General features: G+C 46.5%; 2 protein-coding genes across 2 annotated transcripts in view; one reads left to right on the top strand and one right to left on the bottom strand.

The window, feature by feature from the left end:
• Nucleotides 1-3,854: 3,854 nt before the first annotated feature.
• On the top strand, nt 3,855-5,729 carry Hdhd3 (haloacid dehalogenase like hydrolase domain containing 3). Its single transcript, XM_010639396.3, has 2 exons — nt 3,855-4,127; nt 4,591-5,729. The coding sequence occupies exon 2, from the start codon at nt 4,750-4,752 to the stop codon at nt 5,497-5,499; it is 750 nt and encodes a 249-aa protein (XP_010637698.1). The 5' UTR covers nt 3,855-4,127; nt 4,591-4,749; the 3' UTR covers nt 5,500-5,729.
• Nucleotides 5,730-8,296: 2,567 nt separating this feature from the next.
• Nucleotides 8,297-20,257, bottom strand: part of Bspry (B-box and SPRY domain containing) — a gene marked incomplete at its 5' end in the record, with an annotated part of 15,069 nt that continues 3,108 nt past the window's right edge. The window contains 5 exons of the mRNA XM_010639466.2: nt 8,297-9,334; nt 10,582-10,706; nt 15,018-15,043; nt 16,538-16,768; nt 19,332-19,430. Of these exons, the coding sequence (XP_010637768.1) occupies nt 8,808-9,334; nt 10,582-10,706; nt 15,018-15,043; nt 16,538-16,768; nt 19,332-19,430 (1,008 nt within the window). The remainder of the gene's footprint in view (nt 9,335-10,581; nt 10,707-15,017; nt 15,044-16,537; nt 16,769-19,331; nt 19,431-20,257) is intronic.

The following is a 20,257-nucleotide window of genomic DNA, read 5'->3' as shown; positions in this document are numbered from 1 at the left end:
GGCTTTTTTGAGACAGGGTCTCACTATGTAGTTGAGACTGACTTGGAACTCACTGTTTAGCCCAGGCTGGTCTCGAACTCACAGTGATCCTCCTGCCTCAGCCTCCTGAGTGCTGGGATTACAGGCGTGCCGGCCAGATGAATCTTAACAACAAAATTTTGACAAAAAAGGACACAGAAGAGTGCATGCTGTCTAGCCTATTTATATACAGTTCCTAAACAAAATTACACAGTTAAGCTGGGATAGGGCTGGGGATTTAGTTTTGTGATAGAGCATTTTCCTAGCACCCACAAGGTTTTGGGTTCATCTCCTAGCACAAAAAAAAAAAAAAAAAAAAAAAAAAGGAAAGAAGGGAGGGATATAGGTAGATAGGAAAGAGAAAGAGGAGGGGGGAAAGGGGGGAGGAAGAGAGAAAAAGGAAGGAAGGAATGGAAAGAAAGAAAAAAGGTAGATGCCATTTGTCAAGATGTGAAAACAGACACACTAGGGTTCTAGAAATTTTCTTGGTCTGGATGCAGCTGCAAGGATATTTTCACTGTGTGAAACTTCAAGGACATGTATATTTCTTTAAATTTTTCTCTAGGTGTATTTTAACTGAAAGTTTAAAAATAAGCAAATGAAAAATTAAAAGTAAAAAGACACATGGGCCCAAGCCAGCTTGCCTTTATTTAGTGCTTTCAAGAGGAGATTCTTAAGAAAATGGAATTTTGCCAGGTGTGATGGTACATGCCTGTAATCCCAGCACTTGGCAAGAGGACAGCTGTGAGTTTGAGGCCAGCTTGAACTACACAGTGAGACCCTCTCTGAAAAGCGAAAAACCAACTAACAAAAAAAGGAAATTTTGTTCCCCAAAGAAAAATAATTTATACCCACATCCACTATAGTAACACGATAGAAGCAATCACCAAGTCAGTGTCCACACAGGCAAGGTCCAAGGGTAAAGTTGTCAGAAGATTTCTGTCATCTGATTGACATCTGATATCCATTGAATATACTCTTGTTTGAACTTGTGAGTCAAAAAGCTTCTTCCAGACTGTCAGGTACCTGCCACTGGCTTTCTTGTGACACGCAAGGCTCCTTTTTTTCTGCTGAAAAAGTTGCCAGAGAAAATGAAAAGCAGATCCTAGAAGATAGCTACATACACAGCTCCAAGGAGTGTGTTCATGTTGCAGAAATGGAAACACCCTCTTCTGGGAAGTGTGCATATCGTAGTTGAAAGAGTAGGTGACCTGGAACAAAACCTCACATTTTAGGTGTCTCAATTTTCTCATCTGAAAAAAAAAAAAATCACTTAAAAATTTCTCAAAGAGCTCTTCCATGGGATCGCATTTGATCCTGGTGTAGTTACTGTATTATGCCTCAACGAACATGGAGACACTGAGGTTCCACAGACACAGTTAATGATCTTTGAAATCACTTTAAAAGCTAGACTGGACTTAGCTGGGGGTTATTTTGCCCAATCTTCCCATTTTTCATATTGGAAGACCAAAGCACAGAGCAAAAGAGAATTGAACAGAGAGGCAGGGCAGCAGAGGTGGGACTAGAATCTAAGGGGTTGGGTTTTAGGTGGCCCTGAAAAGTGGACAACTGCAGGTATTCTTGGATTGTGACCCTCTGACCTTCCAGTCAGCCCTTCCCATTTCCACTCTGGGAATCACGCTTGTGACACAAAACCAGTTTTTGCAAGAGAGTGCCCAGAATCAGGTTCTCCCTCAGGTGCCCCAGGTATAGAGGCTGAATGGGCAGAAAAAGTTAATCTACAATGATAGTACAGGAGGGCTTCTCTAAACTGGTACCTACTAGGCGGCCACAATATTCTCCACATAAAAGTGACTAATAATCAGGCTTTTGAAATATGTGATGACACACATATTTCTTTCCAATGGCCTTTCTTTGGCGTTGACATGCACAGGTGTCTTTACTGTGAGCCTTACTGGTCTTGTGTGAGAACAAAATTGTCTCCTTTAATGTGTAACTACCAACACAATACAGGTGCTCTGTGAAATAAACAGAGTGCAAGCTGACCCAAAGAAAGCCTTCATGGGCTGGGGATTTGGCTCAGTGGTTCCACCACTTGCCTCACAAGCGCTAAGGGCCTGAGTTCAATCCCCAGAACCCCCAATTTTTTTAAAAAAAAGCCTTCCTGATGTTCATTTTGATCACCCCAAACCCTTTTCATGTCCTCAAACTCCTATAAAAATCTCAACCTTTTATTCTGACAGCATGATCCTCTCTTGGACTCATCCTTTGCTCTCTAGAGTGTATCAATAAACTCCAGCTTTTCTATATTCCTCAACTCTTGGTAAATTCTTTATTGACCCATGGCACTGGCCTCTCACTTGCTGCCCCTTACATGGCACCAGTTCTGTGACTTTGCACTTTGTCCCTTCCTAGGCTTCAGCCCAGCCAGCGGGGAGTCTGTTCTGAATGAATCGAACAGGACTTGGAATACAGATAGGTCTTGTTTTAGCCGGATGGAGGGATGGAAAAAAATCAGTTGGAGGTGGAGAAGCCTTCTTTCCTCCCCACCCACGGCCACCCCTGTGCTTCCATATTTACCACTCTGAAATCATCCTGCTTATGAACTAGATTTGGTGTTCCTCCCATGTTCCGCACAGGCAGTGTCACAGAGCCTGCGAAGGGACAGAGGGCAAACTCTTGAACCTTCAACCTTTACTAATGAAAAGCACAATCTGTGTTTTCTTTCTGAAGCAATCAGGGACTTAAAAGCAGTTTTTGCTAAAAACTGTGACTCTTCACTTGGGACTACAACTACCCAGTATGTAACTAAGAGTAGAACAAAGTTTAATCTTCATTTTATAAAACTCTGGGTCAAATCCTTCTTAGATCTGCATATGAGCAGGTTAGTCATTTAGGGAATGCCTGTCTACAAGTTGGCAAAATAAGTTAATGTGCCTTAAACTTACCTAACCCATCTCAGTATTCTTCAAGACAGAGGAGGACACCAGGATAAGAAATTTACAGGGACGTACCACTTCTCTCAGAAATCCTCGTTTCCCTAAACTTAGGGTCACCGTGGATTCTAGCAGGGCCTCATATGACTGAGACCAAACTGCCTCTCCAGTCATGAAGATTCCTCCAGAGCTAGGATTGAAATACAGTACAGCCAACCAGAGTACATCTTAAAACTGGTCTCCCTTCTTTTGTGAATGGGGAAGTCTGCCCCGATTCTTCAGACCTGTGCCCTTCAGTTTCTTAAACTGGAACCTTCTCTTACTTTCCTTTACTAAGGTACTGGCTTGATCTTTGTCAGACTTTATTTTCTCTTGCTTTCCAATTGCAACTTTTCCTTGTAAATTCATACTGTTGCTTTAGTTTTAACACCTGTTTTCACTAAAGCAAGGATCCACACTAGCCAGGCACAGCAGAAAGCTCTTGTTTCCCACCATACCCTCAATGCAGGACCGGGTAGGCACAGGGCAGACGTGCTCACTAAGCAGTTGGTAAATGGTTGAGGTTGGAGGAACCACTCTGGCCTTTCACTTTGGGCACATTAATATTTTCCAAGTTTTTAAAAAATGAGCACGCATTATTTTTTCAAAAACAAAAGTTTCCCCCCCGCCTCAAAAGAAAAACAAAAGCAGCTGAGTTACTGCAGATGACTCTTCAGCAAATTGTCTTGGGTGCAGTAAGTATCCAGTTGAAAGTAATTTCCTTTTTGTAGAGATCCGAGACCCTCAGACCACAGAAGGGCAGTGCCCTGCTGAAGTCCTCAGCACTGGGCAAATCAGGCTGGGTTCCAAACCCCCTATTTTCAAACTAGCCGGAGTACCTCCGGGTCGTTCCGATCTGAGGGAGTAGAGGGGTGAGGGTGGGGGGATGGGAAACAAGCAGGTTGCGGTGAGGCTGCGCGAGGCTGGACGAGGCTGGGCGGAGCATGGTGAGGGTGCACAGTGACAGCGACAGGCTGGGTGAAGCTGCGGGAGCAACGAGGAGCCTGCGGCCATACAAGAGCGAAGGGGAGAAGGCGGGGAACGCGAGGCGGGGCGAAGAGGAGGACAGACAGACCGTGATCACGAGTCTTCGAGCCCGCCCAGTGCGTGTGCGCAACAGCCTAGCCGCGCGCAGCTGCGCTTTTCTCCACTGCCGGCTTCTCGGAGAACCAGGTGGGTACGGGGCCCGGGATTGCCATAGCCGGGAAGGGGACGCAGGAGCGGGACCCAGCATGGTCCCCAGTACCGTCGCGCCTCGGAGCACGCTGCAGAGAGCAGCTGGGGAGACTGCGTTAACGGCGGGTTTATCTGGACATTGCTCCACCGAGCCCCAGAGGAAGGGAGGAAGCTATTCCGGCCTGCGCAGCCCCCAAACCTGGCTTCCAGAAACAGCAAATGCCGCGGGTGAGGAGGAGGCAGCATCTAGCTCTGACATTTTCTTTAGAGTGAAAGAATGATCTAAATTTAGCCCAAGATCTTGTGAGTTTCGTGTCATTATGTTCCTGTTACACACGAGAGGGGAACTCAGAGTGACTCTCCTAGGGTCGCACAGTTGGCAGCATTAGAATTTGGACCCAGTCTCTCCAGCATCAGGAATGACCTCAGCTTCCACATCACCTGCTGTTTCTCATTCCAGGATCTTGTGCTGTGAAGATGTTTCCAAAGTGCCTCTTGTTAACCAGCAGCTCAGACCCACAAGGCCTGGGAAAAGAAGACTGCTAGGTTGTGGAAGGGTGGTCTTGTCCTGTTCAGTAACTCCCTGCACTGTGGACCTGGGACAGACTTGGTATTCTCCATGGCACACCGACTGCCCATCCGTCTACTCACCTGGGATGTGAAGGACACGCTGCTCAGGCTCCGCCGCCCTGTAGGGGAGGAATATGCTGCCAAGGCCCGGGCACACGGGCTGGAGGTGGAGGCCACAGCTCTGGAACAAGCCTTTGGGCAAGTATACAAGGCTCAGAACCACAGGTTCCCCACCTATGGCCTGAGTCGTGGCCTCACCTCCCGCCAGTGGTGGCAGGACGTGGTCCTGCAGACCTTCCAAATGGCAGGTGTCCCAGATGCCCAGGCAGTAGCCACCATCGCTGACCAGCTGTACGAGGACTTCAGCAGTCCCTGCACCTGGCAGGTATTGGAGGGGGCTGAGACCACCCTAAGGAGGTGCCGAAAGCGGGGTCTGCGGCTGGCAGTGATCTCAAACTTTGACCGACGGCTAGAGGATGTCCTGGTGGGTCTGGGCCTACGGGAACATTTTGACTTTGTGTTGACCTCTGAGGCTGCCGGCTGGCCCAAGCCAGACCCCCGCATTTTCCAGAAGGCCTTACAGCTTGCTCATACAGAACCAGCCGCAGCAGCCCATGTTGGGGACAGTTACCGCTGTGATTACCAGGGGGCTCGGGTTGTAGGCATGAACAGTTTCCTGGTGGTTGGTCCAGAGCCTCTGGACCCCATGATCAGAGATTCTGTACCTGAAGAACATATTCTCCACTCACTCTCCGATCTCCTGCCTGCCCTTGACCAGGGTTCAGCTCCTGGGCCATGAGTCTGGGGAGGAAGTTGGCTGGGCCTAAACAAACACCATATGTGGACTGGGCCCCTCCCTGTGCAGCCATATAACTTGTTCTGATTATAAAGGAGTGAGGGCTGAGCTTGGAGTCTTGCCCCACTAACCAGCCACATGTCTCTGAGCTTGCTCGTTCTCATTCACACCTGTGGCCCTTTCCTACCATGAGCCTCCCTCACCTCACCCACGTTCACTTTTGAGGGCTAGGCGCCTAGCTCAGTGGTAGGGTGCTTGCCTAGCATGTGAAACACTAGCAGTGGAAAACAAAAAAACAGGCATTTTTTACCTTTTAACACAATTGTTATTGGGTTTCTGAAATCCCATTATCAAAATTTAAAAACCCAGAGAGGGTGAAGGAGAAGTCCTAAAGCCTCTCATTCACCTTAGGCACTCCTTGAAGTCAGCGGTTAGTTTGACAGTCAGAGTGCTAAATTGTGCTGTTGGGACACTATCTACTACCATGCTCTAGTCTGAAAGAGAGGGAACTCTGCTGATTTATGCCTGCCCTATGTATGGTATCTAGTTCTTTATCTACATTTATAACCCTCAGAGCTACCTAGTGGCCATAGGTGGAATGACTCCGATTTATAAATGGAGGCAGCTTGCATGTGGTCACAGCACATGGAGAACCTAGGGCTCCAATTCAGGCACATCTGACTCAAAAGTCCATTGACTTGACCATTATGTTGTAAGTAGAGAGGGACACATGTCACAGGAGACAGCAGTGGAGATCTTAGAACAGGAATAGTGCCCTGAAGGGCACCCAAGTCAGGGATGCAGCCATGGACTGGAGGTCAGAACTATGGAGGAAACAGTTGGAAGCTGAAAAAACAATTGGGTTTTGAAAATTCCACTTGTTCTCCTATCTCACCTATCTACTCGGTGTTTACTGAATATCTCAATGCCTTGCCCAGTGTCAGGCACAGGGGATACCATAGGTTAAAAGCATAGAGCTAGGTTTGGTGACCCACACCTGTACTTCTAGCACTCTGGGAGGCTGAGGCAGGAGGACTGATAGTTCGAGTCCAGTCTGGGTAACTTAGTGATGTGGTGAGACCCTGTCTCAAAATTTTAATAAAAGGGCTGGGAGTGTAGTTCAGTGAGAAAGCTCTGGGTTGAGGTCCTTAGTATCAAGTTTTTTTTAAAAAGGCAGAGCTGGGGATTTAGCTCAGTGGTTCTGCCCCTTGCCTTATAAGCACAAGGTCCCGAGTTCAATCCCTGGTACCAAAAAAAAAAAAAGACAGGCAAACGACACCACACAAATGTGGTGTGTGTTCTGGTGACAAGAGCCAGGGAAGGGTCTGGAGAGGACACCGAGTTGAGGATGGGGTTGGGGTGACATTTGAGGAGGGAGGATTGGGGGGGGTGTTCCTACAGCATGCTCATGAACTGTGGGTCTGTTGCAGGGAGTTGGGTTGGGACCATCATGGCTTGGGGGCCTTCAGGTCCCAGGCAGAAGAGTTTGTCTTTGATTTAGATTTCTGGGCAGAGGCCATGCCCAGGCGAAGGCAGGGAAGATCTCTTTGGACTTGACAAATCCTTCTGTCTTTGTTGGGCCTGAAACCAAAGCCAGATGATATCAGTGATTCCTGAGTGTCAGGCAAAGATGTCAGAGCTGTGGTCTCAGAGATCGTCTCATCAAAAATGTTGCCACCAGAGGCCTGTTGCCTTGATCTAGCCAATTTTTCAAGAAAATGTTGAACAAACCTAACAATCCGAGACATTTCATATAAAGGCCTGGAGGTGTAGCTCAGTGGTTGAGTGCTTGCCTAGCAAATCCTGCATTTGACCCCAGCACTGCAAATATAAACAAAAAATTTTCACCTAAGGATTGGGATAAACATATTGGTAAACATCTTGCTCCTGGCCATTCAGGAGACCATATTCTTGTGTGGCCATAAATAGCTCAGACAAAGTAGTGCTTGTTCTTGAATCCCAGGCTATTTTACTCAAAGCCCACTGATCATAGACAGCCTTCCTTTACTCAGACCGGGGTGAAGTGGTGGTTTTCAAGATGTTTTGTGGCTACCAAGGAAAGTGGGGGGGCCTCTGTCTCTCATCCTGTTTGTCTCCAGGAACTTAAATTGTAGTGTGGTTTACTTATTTGGCAGTGCTGTGGATCAAACTCAGGGCCTCACATATTCTAGGCAAGCATTCTACTACTGAGCAACACTTCCAGGCCTGGTAAGGCTGCTTCTAAAGAGTGTTCCTGGACAGTTTGAGGATCGCTATTCTTGGATGTTCTCCTTATAGAGGAAAACACAAAGGGACTTGCCCTTTGTCCCAGTAAGGTTTCCAGGCTCTTCCTGTTTCAATGAGCTACTACCCATTTATTTCTGAGCATGTGCATAAGATTAAGGAAGATGGGCCACTATGTCACACATAGCCAATTACCAACAAAGAAATCTGTAAGTCTCTTAAGCCCTTTAATAATGTTCATGTTTCATGTCCTGAGGCTGGTGCTGATACTCCTCAACACTCTGTGGCTGGAAGCCTTCACTCAGGCCTCCACTTTAGATCAGAGAGGCCATGTGGGGAGCAGAGCCACAGTAGGAAAGAAGTTCAAGCCCATTGTCTCAGGTGGGCACAGCTGGCACTCAGCCTCAGCATCTGGGACAGATGCCCATAGCTGGGCAGCAGCCAGGTTACCTGGAAATAGGGTCCCTTGGGCTTCTGAGTGCTAGTGAAGGACCTGAGGAGGACACAGCACTGGCAGACCAGAGTATTCTGGCCAGGAGCAGCCTAATAGTTCTAAATCCCTTCTGGGTCATCTTTGTGTGCTAGAAAAATATTTACCCTGTGTGCATGTCATGAAAAAGATTGAGAAGCACTAAACTGAGAGGATAAACAAGCTTCGGCTATGGCTTCTCTGCAGACAACCATTTGCATATGCATGAGGCTCAGGATAGGGGGCTGAAGCGCTCCTGAAACTACCACATCTGCCCAGTCATCCATCTGTCCATCCATCCCTCTGTTCACTTGCTTAATAATTACTGCACACTCACTATGCCCCAGGCCCCATGCTGGGTGCCAGAGGGGCAGAATCATGGTGGATTTGGCAGGTGGAGGTCCGGGGAGCAGCAAGTTCCCCGAAGATGGCCGGCATTTATAGATTGTGCCCAGGTCTGAAACAGATCCCCATGGCACCTAAATCTACCCGCCGAGTGTGGGCCCCCTTTCCTTCAGAAACACCACACACATCACTCAGGAAAAGGGCACTGGGTGGGGACGTGGCCTGACCTGAAAGGGTGGCAGGAAGATGGAGTTGACTTTTCTGTGGCCAGAGGTCAGTGGACAATGGAAATGGTCTGGTCGGCCACAGCGAAGACTGGGAAGAGAGGTGTGGGGAAGGCCGTGTGGTAGGTGTATAGCACGGTGCCAGAGGTTGGCTCATAGAAGAGCAGCTCTCTCGCCTCCAAGTCCAGAAGCACACCCAGTCGGGCTGGGCTCCGCAGCAGCCCCAGGGGCTGGTGCTGGCCATTATGCAAGAAGCGGAACTCCTGATCATAGCGAGAGAAGACCCAAGAGAAGGTGTTGTGGCCCAGGCGGCAGTCACTGCCAGAACCCTTGCGGGGCAGCTGGCCTGAGGCCACACCAACTTTATAGGCACAACTGTTCTGGACGTTCACCATCCAGGCATGGAGCCCAGTCTGAAAGGAGGTGGCAGCCAGGGCATTGGGCCAGTGGTCAAAGCGCTCTGGGCCATCTGCACAGGCCTTGGACTTCTTGGAGCTGAAGGTCAAGGTCCTTCGATCATCTGACAATTGCAGGAAGGGGCTGACAGTCCTCTCATCAATTCGTACATCCTCTGTGCCTGCCAGAAAGGAAGAATTATCAGAGTTGCCCACAGCCCCTCTTCCCCAGTCCTGACCTGGTCCCACCATGTAGCCAAGGGTTTCCTTGCTGCTCATTGGCAGGGAGACCTCACATAAACTAGTGCCTCTCTTAGTGTCAGTTTCCTCATCTGTAAAATGAGGATCAAAGAGGACTTATCACGGCATGGCCATGAGAATTAAATTAAACAATTCATGTAAAGCCTAGTATGTAAGTCTTCAGTAAACTGCAGATGTGGTAACACTAGTTACTATTAGTCCAAAATCTTCATCTATAAACTTCGATAGAAATAAGGCCCAGAAAGGAGAAATGAATTCCCCAAGGCTCCATACCAAGTTGGTGGCAAGGCCAAATTTTGTTCCCACATCCAGCACTGATTGTGCTGCTTTCTAGCTGGCTGTATCTGTGGCAATCAGATCTGATTTATTTTGGGGACTGAGTTCCTGAAGCTAGGAAGCATGAGACAATACAGTTTCCAACAGCCGAATGAATGGGCTGCTAGTAAATCAGGTACATCGGATGCCAGGATCTACTGTAGACAAGCTATGGCCTGTATCAAAATTTTAAGAATATTGGAGTGGGGGGTAAAATTGAGACAAGATTCAATCTACGAACTTAACCTTTCCATTTCTTGTTCAAAGACCACCACTCGGAGAATGGAAGCTTCCATCTAGCCTGGGAGAAACCTTCTGTGAGAATCTCCATGCAAAGCAAGAATTCTTGGAAGTAGGAGACTGGGTCTGTTCACTCTGCAGCCCCAATATACAGCACAGGGCCTGGCCCACAGTAGGCCTGAGTCAGTGTTTCTTAAGTGATTAAATGAGGCAAATCCAGGCAGCTTCTTCTTGGTCCAGATGCTCTCCAGTTGACTATCAATTGTATTTTCTTAAAGAGAAACCCGACGTTTCCAATAAGTCATGAACTTCCCTAGAAGGGCAGGATGTAAGGGGAACATGATCTGTAGGAACAAGATTAATCCTACCCAGCCACAGAGTAGGTTAGTCTGGAAGTGGGCAGGAGGACCTGTTTCAGCTGCTCATCCTCATCCAGAGCCTTGGCCCCACTGAACTGCCTGCTTTCAGCATCATTGGTTGCCTAGGAAACCATCCCAAAAGCACTGGTGCCCAGTGTGTGACCCAGCAGCAAACCATACACACACACACAGACAGACAGACAGACAGAAGCCCAGTTGATTCCTGTTGGGGCTGGGCTCTGGCAGCTCCTGACCTGAGAGGGATCCAAGAACTGCTGTTGCCCATAGTTGGGTCAGTAGTGGGCTCCAAGTACACTTCTCGTTAAAGTTTAACTTTTCAGATTCCTGGGGATCCAAAATGCCCTCTGCTTCTTCAGTCCTTTCCAGGGGAAAAAATGAAATAAAACAAAACATTCAAGAAGGTCCTGAATCCAAAGCACATAGACAGTTTACAGGGAGGTATGTGCTTGGTGCCAGTACTAGAAACTGGAGCCAGTATGCTCTGAGGGAAAAGTGACTCCTGAGTGTCCCTCAATAAATGGATAGTTGAGCTGGGACTAGAACTTGAGCCCCTGGATTCTCTATGTGGTAGTGTTTCTACTCCAACATCCTACCCAGAAAATATATTCTTTCAAAAATCTGCGAAGCCAGGTATGGTGGTGCATGCCTATACTCCAAGCCCTTGAGAGGCTGAGGCAGGAGGATTGCCACAAGTTCAAGGCCAGCCTGGGCTACATATTTCAGTTCAAGCCAGAACTCTGTAGTGAGAGCTAGTCTCAAAAACCAAAACCTACTGCAGCAGTAAAGTTATCCATGGTTTGGTCAGAAGGTACAGCCACTCCTCTGCTCTTAAAATTCAAACACCTTTGACCAGTCACACAGGAAGGGATCATCAGTCGTGGAAAAGTAATTGGGGAACATAAGGTGCCTAAGAAGGGAGAATTGCCATTTATACAGCTGCTGAGGTTACTGCTTTCTACTTCAGTTTTGCCATATCCTAGGATTTAGTGGTTATTCTGCCTGATAGAAGAGAACAGAGATTCAGAGAAGGGACTTAGCCACAAAGGGAAGCTGGGTTCAAGCCCTGCCTTCATGCAAAAATAGAATAAACCTAGGGGTGCCACAGGCACCATTCCATGTTTTCCTTGATCTGAAATGAAATCTCAAAAGGACACAGTAGGGATGGCGAACTTTTAGACCTTTCAATGATCCAAATAGCCAGCTGTGGCATGAGTGCCATAGGTTTATCACCACCATACAGAGTAAAGTAGGGATATCACAAAGCTTTGCGGCCCTCTGACCTGAGTGGAAAGAACCTGCCCATCACCTCTAACTAGGTCATTCAGTAGCCCTCTGTCCTGGATGGGAGTCAAGCTTTTTGCAAGACTGTCATTGACTGGCTTGCCTGGGAGGAACAGGGTAGACAGGGGCTTGAAGTACTAAGTGTGTTCTGGTAACAAAGTATTCTTTGTGGTCAGGACAACAGAGGGTCCTGCTGCCATGTTCTCAGAGCAGTGGGGCTCCATCTGGAGAAGCCCCAACAAACCGGTGGGGAGGAAAGAGCCAGCATTAGCAGGGTTAAGCTGTCATCCCAGGACAAATTTGAGAATAAGTGTGGATAGCACAATCCACAGAGAATCACATGATTCTGTATGAGGATAAAACTCATAGCTTCAGAGGGATGGAAGTAAAATAGGGTTCAAATGCAGATCCTGGCTTTACAATGCTCAGCCCACACAGTGGGACCTATTGTCACTGTCAGGTGAGAGAGCACAGCAGTGGATGTGGAAACCAGAGCCTGCAGAGACATTTCTCAGACACATGAGGTTCCAGCTAGAAGGGGCCTGACAACTTTTGAACACAGCTCTCTGAAAATATACACCCTCAGCCTAGGGTCACAAAGGATTGCAGACAGATCTTGCACTCTACTTGTAGTTGTCAGTAATAGAATAGGCCTTGCTGCTCTCCAACAACTTTGTATGTATTGTAGGATTGAGCAAATGAATAAATATTTTCATGTTGTTGGGAACCAAGGTTTTCACTGTAAAAGAAGAAAGATACAAATATATAATAGGGGCATGAAAAGTGAAAACCCTGTGGTGCTAGAATTCAAAGTTGTGATACAAACTTGTGCATGAAATAGTTAGACAAACACAGCTCTGACCGTTCCCCCTGAAAAGGCTCAGAAGCAATGACCCATCAGTAGTAATGGGTACATTTTACTGCCAGATCCTGGCTTCTGAACATCTTCCATTACTCAAAGAAACCAAGAATCCTGGAGAAATAGCTGAATCCAGAGCTGGAACAAGAAAAGAATGTTGAGCCTGGGATGTATATCCCTGTGCCACAGAATAGGAAAGTGTTCAAAGGATAATGGGGCCTTGTCAAAAAGACAAAGGATCCATCTCACGGAGATCTGACTGGCAAATGCGGGATAATTTGAACATAAAATTAAAAATGGCAATAACAGACTATAATGCATCGAATAAAATGCAAGCTCATGAAACTATTGACACTAAGTGAATGAACAAACAACCAAATAAACAAACATCAAGGCAGGAGTGATCAATGGATGCAAGACTATTGGGTAAAAGAGAAGAGAAACACAATATACATGGAAAGTATCTCCTCATGCTTGTCTTATTAATTATTCAAGGGAAAATATAACCATATAATGAGGAAACACGATAAACACAACCCTTAGACACCACCGTATCCAAATGCTTAAAATTAACACCCCTGATGATGGGACATTGCCCAAGTGACATCATATGCCCCCTGATATGCTAGACTGAAGATTCGTCACTTAAGAGGTTTTTCTCCAAAAAATGTATGACTCAGCTGAGTGTGTTGGTGCATGCCTCTAATCCCAGCACTCAGGAGGCTGAGGCAGGAGGACTGCCACCAGCTCAAGGCCAGCCTGAGCTTCATAATGAGACCCCGTTTAAAAAAAGAAGTATGATGCAACTCTGGTCATGAGATAATATAATTGGAAGAAGGTTAAAGCTTCCCCTAGATAGGAAGAGAGATTAAACAAGATCTAATGTGGTAAAATAGTAATAACTGATAATTCTAGGTGAAGCTTATTATACTACTCTTATAACTTTTCTGTAAGTTTGAAATATTTCAAAACAAAAAAATTAAAGATGGGCCAGGTTTTAGCTCAGTGGCACCATGCCTGCCTCAAAAGCCCAAGGTCCCAAGTTTGATCCCTGGTACAAAAAATAAAAAATTAAAGATCAAAATTCTTTTCAAAACTCAGATCTACTTCATAGTGAGGATAGAATGAATTAAAAGAAGATGATGAAGATAAAGTAGAATGAGAAAACTGGCAGAAAGTGTGGAAAGACAAAGAGGGAAGAAGGGGGGGTGACCCATGCCTATGTTAAAAGGAGACAACACACTGAGCTGTGGCTCAGTGGTGAAACACTGAGGGCTGCATGCTATCTCCAGCACCTGCCCCCCGCAAAAAAGAGAGAGACAGAGAGACAGAAAATAAAATAAATGTGAATATATCCATACTGTGGAAAACTTCATGGGCTTTCTAAAAAGTAAGATAAATCTATATGCACTAACAATGGAAAGTCTATTAAGCCTATTAAATGGTAGGATAACAGGTGTAAAACAATCCCATCTGTGTTTTTAGTATATGTGCTCTCAAAGCGAGCACAATCCCATCTGTGTTTTTAAAGAATACTGTTTAAAAGTTAAAAAGATCAGCAAACAGGCCAGCCGTGGTGGTGCAAACCTGCAACCCCAGTACTCAGGAGCTTGGTCTACACAGTGAGTACAAGGCAAGCCTGAGCTACATAGTGAGAGCCTGTCTCAAAAAACAAAAAAAAACAGGGCCGGGGATTTAGCTCAGTGGTTCCGCTACCTGCCTTGTAAACCCGAGGGCCCTAGTTTGATCCCTGGTACCAAAAAACAAACAAAATCAGCAAACAAAATAAGACACCCCACATACTCTCCTGTGCTAAACAATGTGGTCTAAAACCCCACGTCTATTAAGACCGATCACCTCTGATGTATAGAATTGGGAAGGATTGATAGAAGAAACTTACTTTAAATTTTAAATCCCTCTTCCGCTTCCCCTCCCTCTCTGCTGCTGAGGATCAAATCCAGCTTCTTGCACATGCTAGACAAGTGCTCTACTGCTGAGCTGCAACACCAGGCTGATGAGTTATTTCACCTGGCAAATTATATCTTCTTGCCTCTTCCGAGGCCTTGCCTCTCAGCCCTTCAGAACCCAAGGTAGGACTAGGTGAAATTCTTTTAGTATTGAATAATTAAAATGCAAAATTTAAGAGGTAAGGCAGACCTACACTCTCTCTCTTTCATGAGAGAAAGGGGATGAAGTAGAGGCATCTAGTGGATCCATGCCCCAACTCTGGGGCATAAGCAGGTTCCTTTCCTTTTCTGAGCCTCGGTATTCTTGTCTGTAGACAAGGGTGGTAAAACTCTTGGACAGATGGGGTGACCTCATTTTGATATAGGAATATACAAAAAAGCCTGTGGCGGTGAGGCTCTGATTAATAGGATCTTCACTGTCCTGCTGTGTAGGTCTAAAGCAGTGGTGTGGACCAGAGCAGGAAAAGCACTGTGTTTTCTCCCAGGAGTGGCGGGGCCTGAGGCAGGGGGAGAAAGCAAGGGTCTCTGTGACTTCCCAAGCAGATCCTGGAGCCAAACTTACCTCTCAAAAATCTCCTGCTCTTTCTGCTGCAAGAAAATAAAACAAAGTCAGGCATGGCACCAGAAACCCACCATCAGTCAAGACTTGAACCTATTTAACTGTGAAGGGTGTGGAATAAAAGCTCCTCCTCCTTCCTTAGGCCCAGCACCAAGTTTTACAGGCTGTTCTCATATGCATCCTTGTGGCACATGCGCATAATGAGTCACTCTGTGCCTCCTGCCCCATGGTACCCTGGGACCCCCTCAGGAGCATCAGCCATTTACCGAACACACCTCCCAAGAAATGTCAGCTCCTGGGTGGCTGTGACTTTCTGAATCTTCTATTGTGACTGTCCCAGGGTTGGAGACAGAATGTGCACTGTGCGTGGGAGCTCGGTGACTGAATAAATGCACAATTGAGGGCAGTCACAGGAACTGCCCTACTTGAAAATGCAGTGGGAGAGCTCAGTTGTTCTACATTCTTCTGCCTCTACCAGACATGTTTTTATTCAGATGTCACACTGTCCTCTCAAAACTGGAGGCTCCTGCACATCTATAAAATACATGCAAAGGCTATGTACCAACTTTTAATCATGGTAACTTCTGGTAGAATTAAGAATGAGTTCTGTATTTTCATACTGGAGCTCCATCAAGCACAGCGTTCTCCTTGTGCACTGAGGACTTCCTTGGACATGGCTTCTTTCTTACCATCTTCATCCGGGAAGCCTTCCCTGACCCTCTCCCCAGCCTGCATTGTGAGGTCCCTAGTTCTCAGTGATTTCCTCTACCAAAGCACATATCCTTCCTTACCCTAAATGTTAGTTTATGTATTCACCTCCTTCATGAGGCTGGAAGCAGCTAGCAGCTGTATCCTGTAACTCTGCCTCACAGTACAATGGTTAACATTTAACAGGTGCTTGATAAGGAACTCACTATTAAAAGGATATTGCTATCAGTTGCCAAGAAAAAAAAACCTCTTATAATTTGATTCCCCCTCCCTCATGTTAAAGAAGTATTCAGTGCTACTTATTAAAGCACAGTAAGGAAGAATTTATTCAGGGCCCTTGCCATGGAGTGACTACTGCAACAGGGCAGAGAGATTGAGCTTGACTCTGAATAGGGTAGGAACAAGTAGGAATTTATAGCCAAGGAGTAAATAGATGGAAAATTACCAGGAGGAAACATCAGGGGGCAGGGGAATCCTGGCTAAACTAACCTAACAGGATTCTTGATGCAGACAGGCCACAGTGAACCCCCAGGCACCACCTGGGTGAGGATGGCAGCAGATGAGGAACCTAATCAGATATCCAAGGTAATCAGATATGGAAAATGGGAGGGGTCTGATAAACAGAGAATTCTTTTGCCTTTTACAAGGAAGTAAACATAAGGGCCTAGGAGAAGGTTCAGAGGGAGACCAAACAAAAGAGCTTTGTCATTCATCCCTGCTCCAAATTCTCACTTCCTGCGAGGGAGAAGCATTCTCAATGTTTTCAGACACGGGAGTCTGGCCACTGGCCGTGCCCTCAGCCTTGCTGCACTTACAATCAGCTGGTGGTCATCCAGATGGGTGAGCATGTCCACCAGCCTGCTGCGAATGGTGTTGAGCTTCTGCAGAGCCTCAGCCCAGTGTGCCCGCTGTGTCAGGATGCTCTGGTGGGCCCGCTCCTCCTCGCCATGCACCTGTTCCAGCAACCGCTGCTCCTCACTCTCACAAAGATTCCTCACCAGGCTCAACCGCTGGATAACCAGCTCCCTCGCCGCGCTGGCCGTGCTCTGACAAGGGATGAAATGAGGAGTTGGGTCCTGGCAAAGCCCCGGCCGGGATAAGGAGGGTTTGGGCTCGGCGGGAAGGAATGCCAGGATTGAATGGCAATGTCTGTGATGGGAATAGTAAGGGGAGTAACGGTGTTTATACCATTTACTTTAACAGACCAACAGTGAGACTTCCCAAATATGGTTGAAAGAAATTTGAGATCCAGACGGCCAGGCTATACCTCATGAGGCCATGACCACAGAATGGAGAAGCTGGGCAAGGGTTAGAGATCAGCTACGATTTCCTGGTTTTCTTCACATTTAGAAATATCTAGGCCTACTGGATACCTAAAAAGTACCAATAAACTCAATAATAAAAAAAGAAATACCTAGGCCAAGCAATCAGGGTCAGGGAATTATTGAAACTGCAAAATGGAAGGGCTGAAAAAGTCATCCCCATCAACCGTTTCCATAACAGTGCTCCCGGTGATATTTTACCATGTCTAAGGACAAAAATGCACTATTTCCTAAGACTGCTCCATCAAGTTCTGTATTAGAATACCTAATTCTCATCCAGGGAAGTTAATGAGCATCTTTTTCTAACTCCCAGCACAGTGCCTGGCATGAAATAGGTACCCCCAGACAGCGACTGGATGATGGAATGGGAAATGTTTTCCTGGCTTACTTAAAAATCTCTTGGTAACACTGACAGAGCATGTCCGTGGCAGGGGTGGGGACCAGAGCCCAGTTCTCTTGCCTGTCAGCCCAACACTGTTCCCTCATAGGAGACACCACCTGGTAACCAGTCCTCCCCAAAGGCAACTGTTGCATAAAGCACCTGCCCTTGTACTCTTGCCTAACAAGTGACAGCAAAGCTGCCTCTTCAGGCCAGAGGTGGGAGGAGCCAACCACTTTCCTTGTGCCCTGTCCCCAAAGACCTGCTTTACACAGTGCAGGGAGCAATCACCCCTGCTTAACAGAAGAAACTAAGACCCACAATTTGCACAATGAGGAGGAAAGAGGCTAAATGAATAACAAGTGAACCCACTTTGGTCCAAGCTACTGTATTCTCCCACTAGGTTACTACAACAGCTTCTTAATTGGTCTCCCTACCTTTTACCCTGCTATCTATAGTTACTTCTCAACACAGCAGCCAGCATGTTCTTTTTAATCTTAAATCACATCATCTTACTCTGCTCAAAAATTCCCAATGGCTTCCCATCAGACCCAAAGAAAAAAGCAAAGAGAGAGAGAGAAAGAGAGAGAGAGAGAGAGAGAGTCTTCCCACCTGCCAGGTACATTTCCACCTGGAGCTTTTGCACTTGCCATTTCCTCCTTCTAGAAAACTCTTCCCTCACATGTGTGAGCCACTCTGCCACTTCCTAGGCTTCTGTGCAAATATCAACCTCCTAAATGAGGTCATTCCCAATCACAGAAGATGGGATTGCATTCCCCACCCTCAATGTGTGCTATCCCACTTCCTGTTTTATATTTCCCCATAGCTTGTATCACCTGCTGACATGGCATATATTTCACTTGACAAGAATGTAGGCTTCACGAAACAGGAAAGTTCATATGGCTTGTCCACCATGGAATGCCAAGCACATAGGACAACAGTGCCTGGCACATGGTAGCTGCCCAAAAAGAATTTGTTAAATAAATAAATGGTGAAATGCTGGAAGTTCCTCCTTAAAGTCAGGGTCTGCTACTGTAGCTTCTAACCAACCTGGTACTGAGGCGCAGTAAGTGTCAGGGCAGTAAGATAAGAAAATAAAATGAAAAGGGGAGAGAAACCCAGGGAGGAATCATCATGAAAACCAAAGCAGACATGAATGGAATAGCTGTCTGAACACCTAGCAGCTTTCTAGTTTCTATTCTAGTCCTCTGTAGGTTTTGAGAAACCTCTGAATCCTGCCAGGAAATGTTCTGTTTTGTTTGTGCAAGTTCAACTGGGTTCTGTTCTGTGCAGTTGAAAGAGCCTTGATTAAGGCAGTGCCAAACCTGGTCCATGGGGAAGAAGGAGATGTGCAGAAAGAAATCCATAGCTCCTATGCTGAAGGGCATGCTTAAGAGTGAAACAGAGCAGTGGCAATGAGTCCACTGAATAAAGGACCAGCTGTGGGATGTAGAAGAAAGAGTACCGGCTTGTGTGTGACCTTGGGTAAGTCAGTGAACCACCACAAGATACGTTTGTAAATAGGGATCTGCTGCCATCTACTGCGTAAAATTGTTGTAAAGAATACTCTGTAAGTCCCTAAGTGGTTTTATAATTCTGGGACTGAGTCCAAAATAACCAGATGATAAAATAATGCTACACTTCTCCATTCTTTACCCCAAGACACCTAAAAAAAAAATCATCTAGCAGTCTTTTCACCCAATAAGGTACCAGGAACAAGCCCACTCTATCCAGATGATAGAACTGAGGATCAGAAAGATGGGAAATCACCCTTTCTGAACACCCAGGTTTGCTTGTAGCACAACGAGGCTGTGAGGTTGGAAAGGGACCCTAGACTTGACCAAGTCCCTAGCAGTAGGGTCTTATCCAGGCAGGGGCACAGCAGAGCCAGAAAAGGGGAAGAATTACCACTGCTCGTTGGTTCTTCCCCGACAGGACCTCCGCCACGTACTTGGTGATGCCAGCGCTCTGTAACTGCAACCTCTCACATTGGTCCACAATCTTGTTCTGCAACACAAACATTGCTCCTGGCATCTTTGTCCATGCATATGAGACATTTGTTCATTCTAACGATTTTTTTCTTTTATCCCAGATAAAAATCATTATCAAAAATCTTCATGTCAAAGATCCTGTACCCTGCCCATCATGTCCCATCCTTTTAATTCACTAACTCCAAAGTTCCCATTTCAATAGCTCAGTTGGGGCCACCAAGTCAATAATCCTACCACTTTTTGCTGCCCACCATTCCCTACTGTGGCCTCGCTTACTTCTTTACCCTTAAGTCCCCTGGCCCATCATTGTAACCTCTTCCGTGTACACACACTCATGACTTTCTTTTATGCCTGGCTCCCTTACTGTCCCTGTCTGCTTCTGAGCAGAATGTAGCTTCTCAAACTTCTCTCCCCTGGGTTGTCACCATTCATAAAACAGCATCATCAGTCATCACTGCTACCCAGACCAAAATCCAGGAGTTTCTCTTCAACCCTGAATTTAACCCATCAGTGAATCCAAAGTTTCCCTGTCCTTGGCCATTTCTAGTCATCTCCGTTCCTATTATTCTATCCAGATGGCCATCATCTCTCACAGGAATCCTATTACAGTCTCCAAACTGGGCTTCCATTCTCAGCCTGCCCCTGCTCCCCAATAGCCACAGCCACCCTTTATAAGGAAATTAGATCGGATGTGCCTGCTCAAAGTTTTCCAATGGCTTTCCAACACTTCACCATGAGATCATGCTTCTAGCCTGATGTGACGGCTTATGTCTCCAGTGTCACTTCCTACCACTCTCCAACCTAACCTTCTCTCCATTCTTTTTTTTTTTTTTTTTTTTTTTT

Source organism: Fukomys damarensis, unplaced genomic scaffold, assembly GCF_012274545.1.
Source record: "Fukomys damarensis isolate Sample0158 unplaced genomic scaffold, DMR_v1.0_HiC HiC_scaffold_36, whole genome shotgun sequence".
Classification (NCBI taxonomy): domain Eukaryota; kingdom Metazoa; phylum Chordata; class Mammalia; order Rodentia; family Bathyergidae; genus Fukomys; species Fukomys damarensis.
Note: the sequence above shows the minus strand (reverse complement) of the source record. Positions and strands in the feature narration are given on the sequence as shown.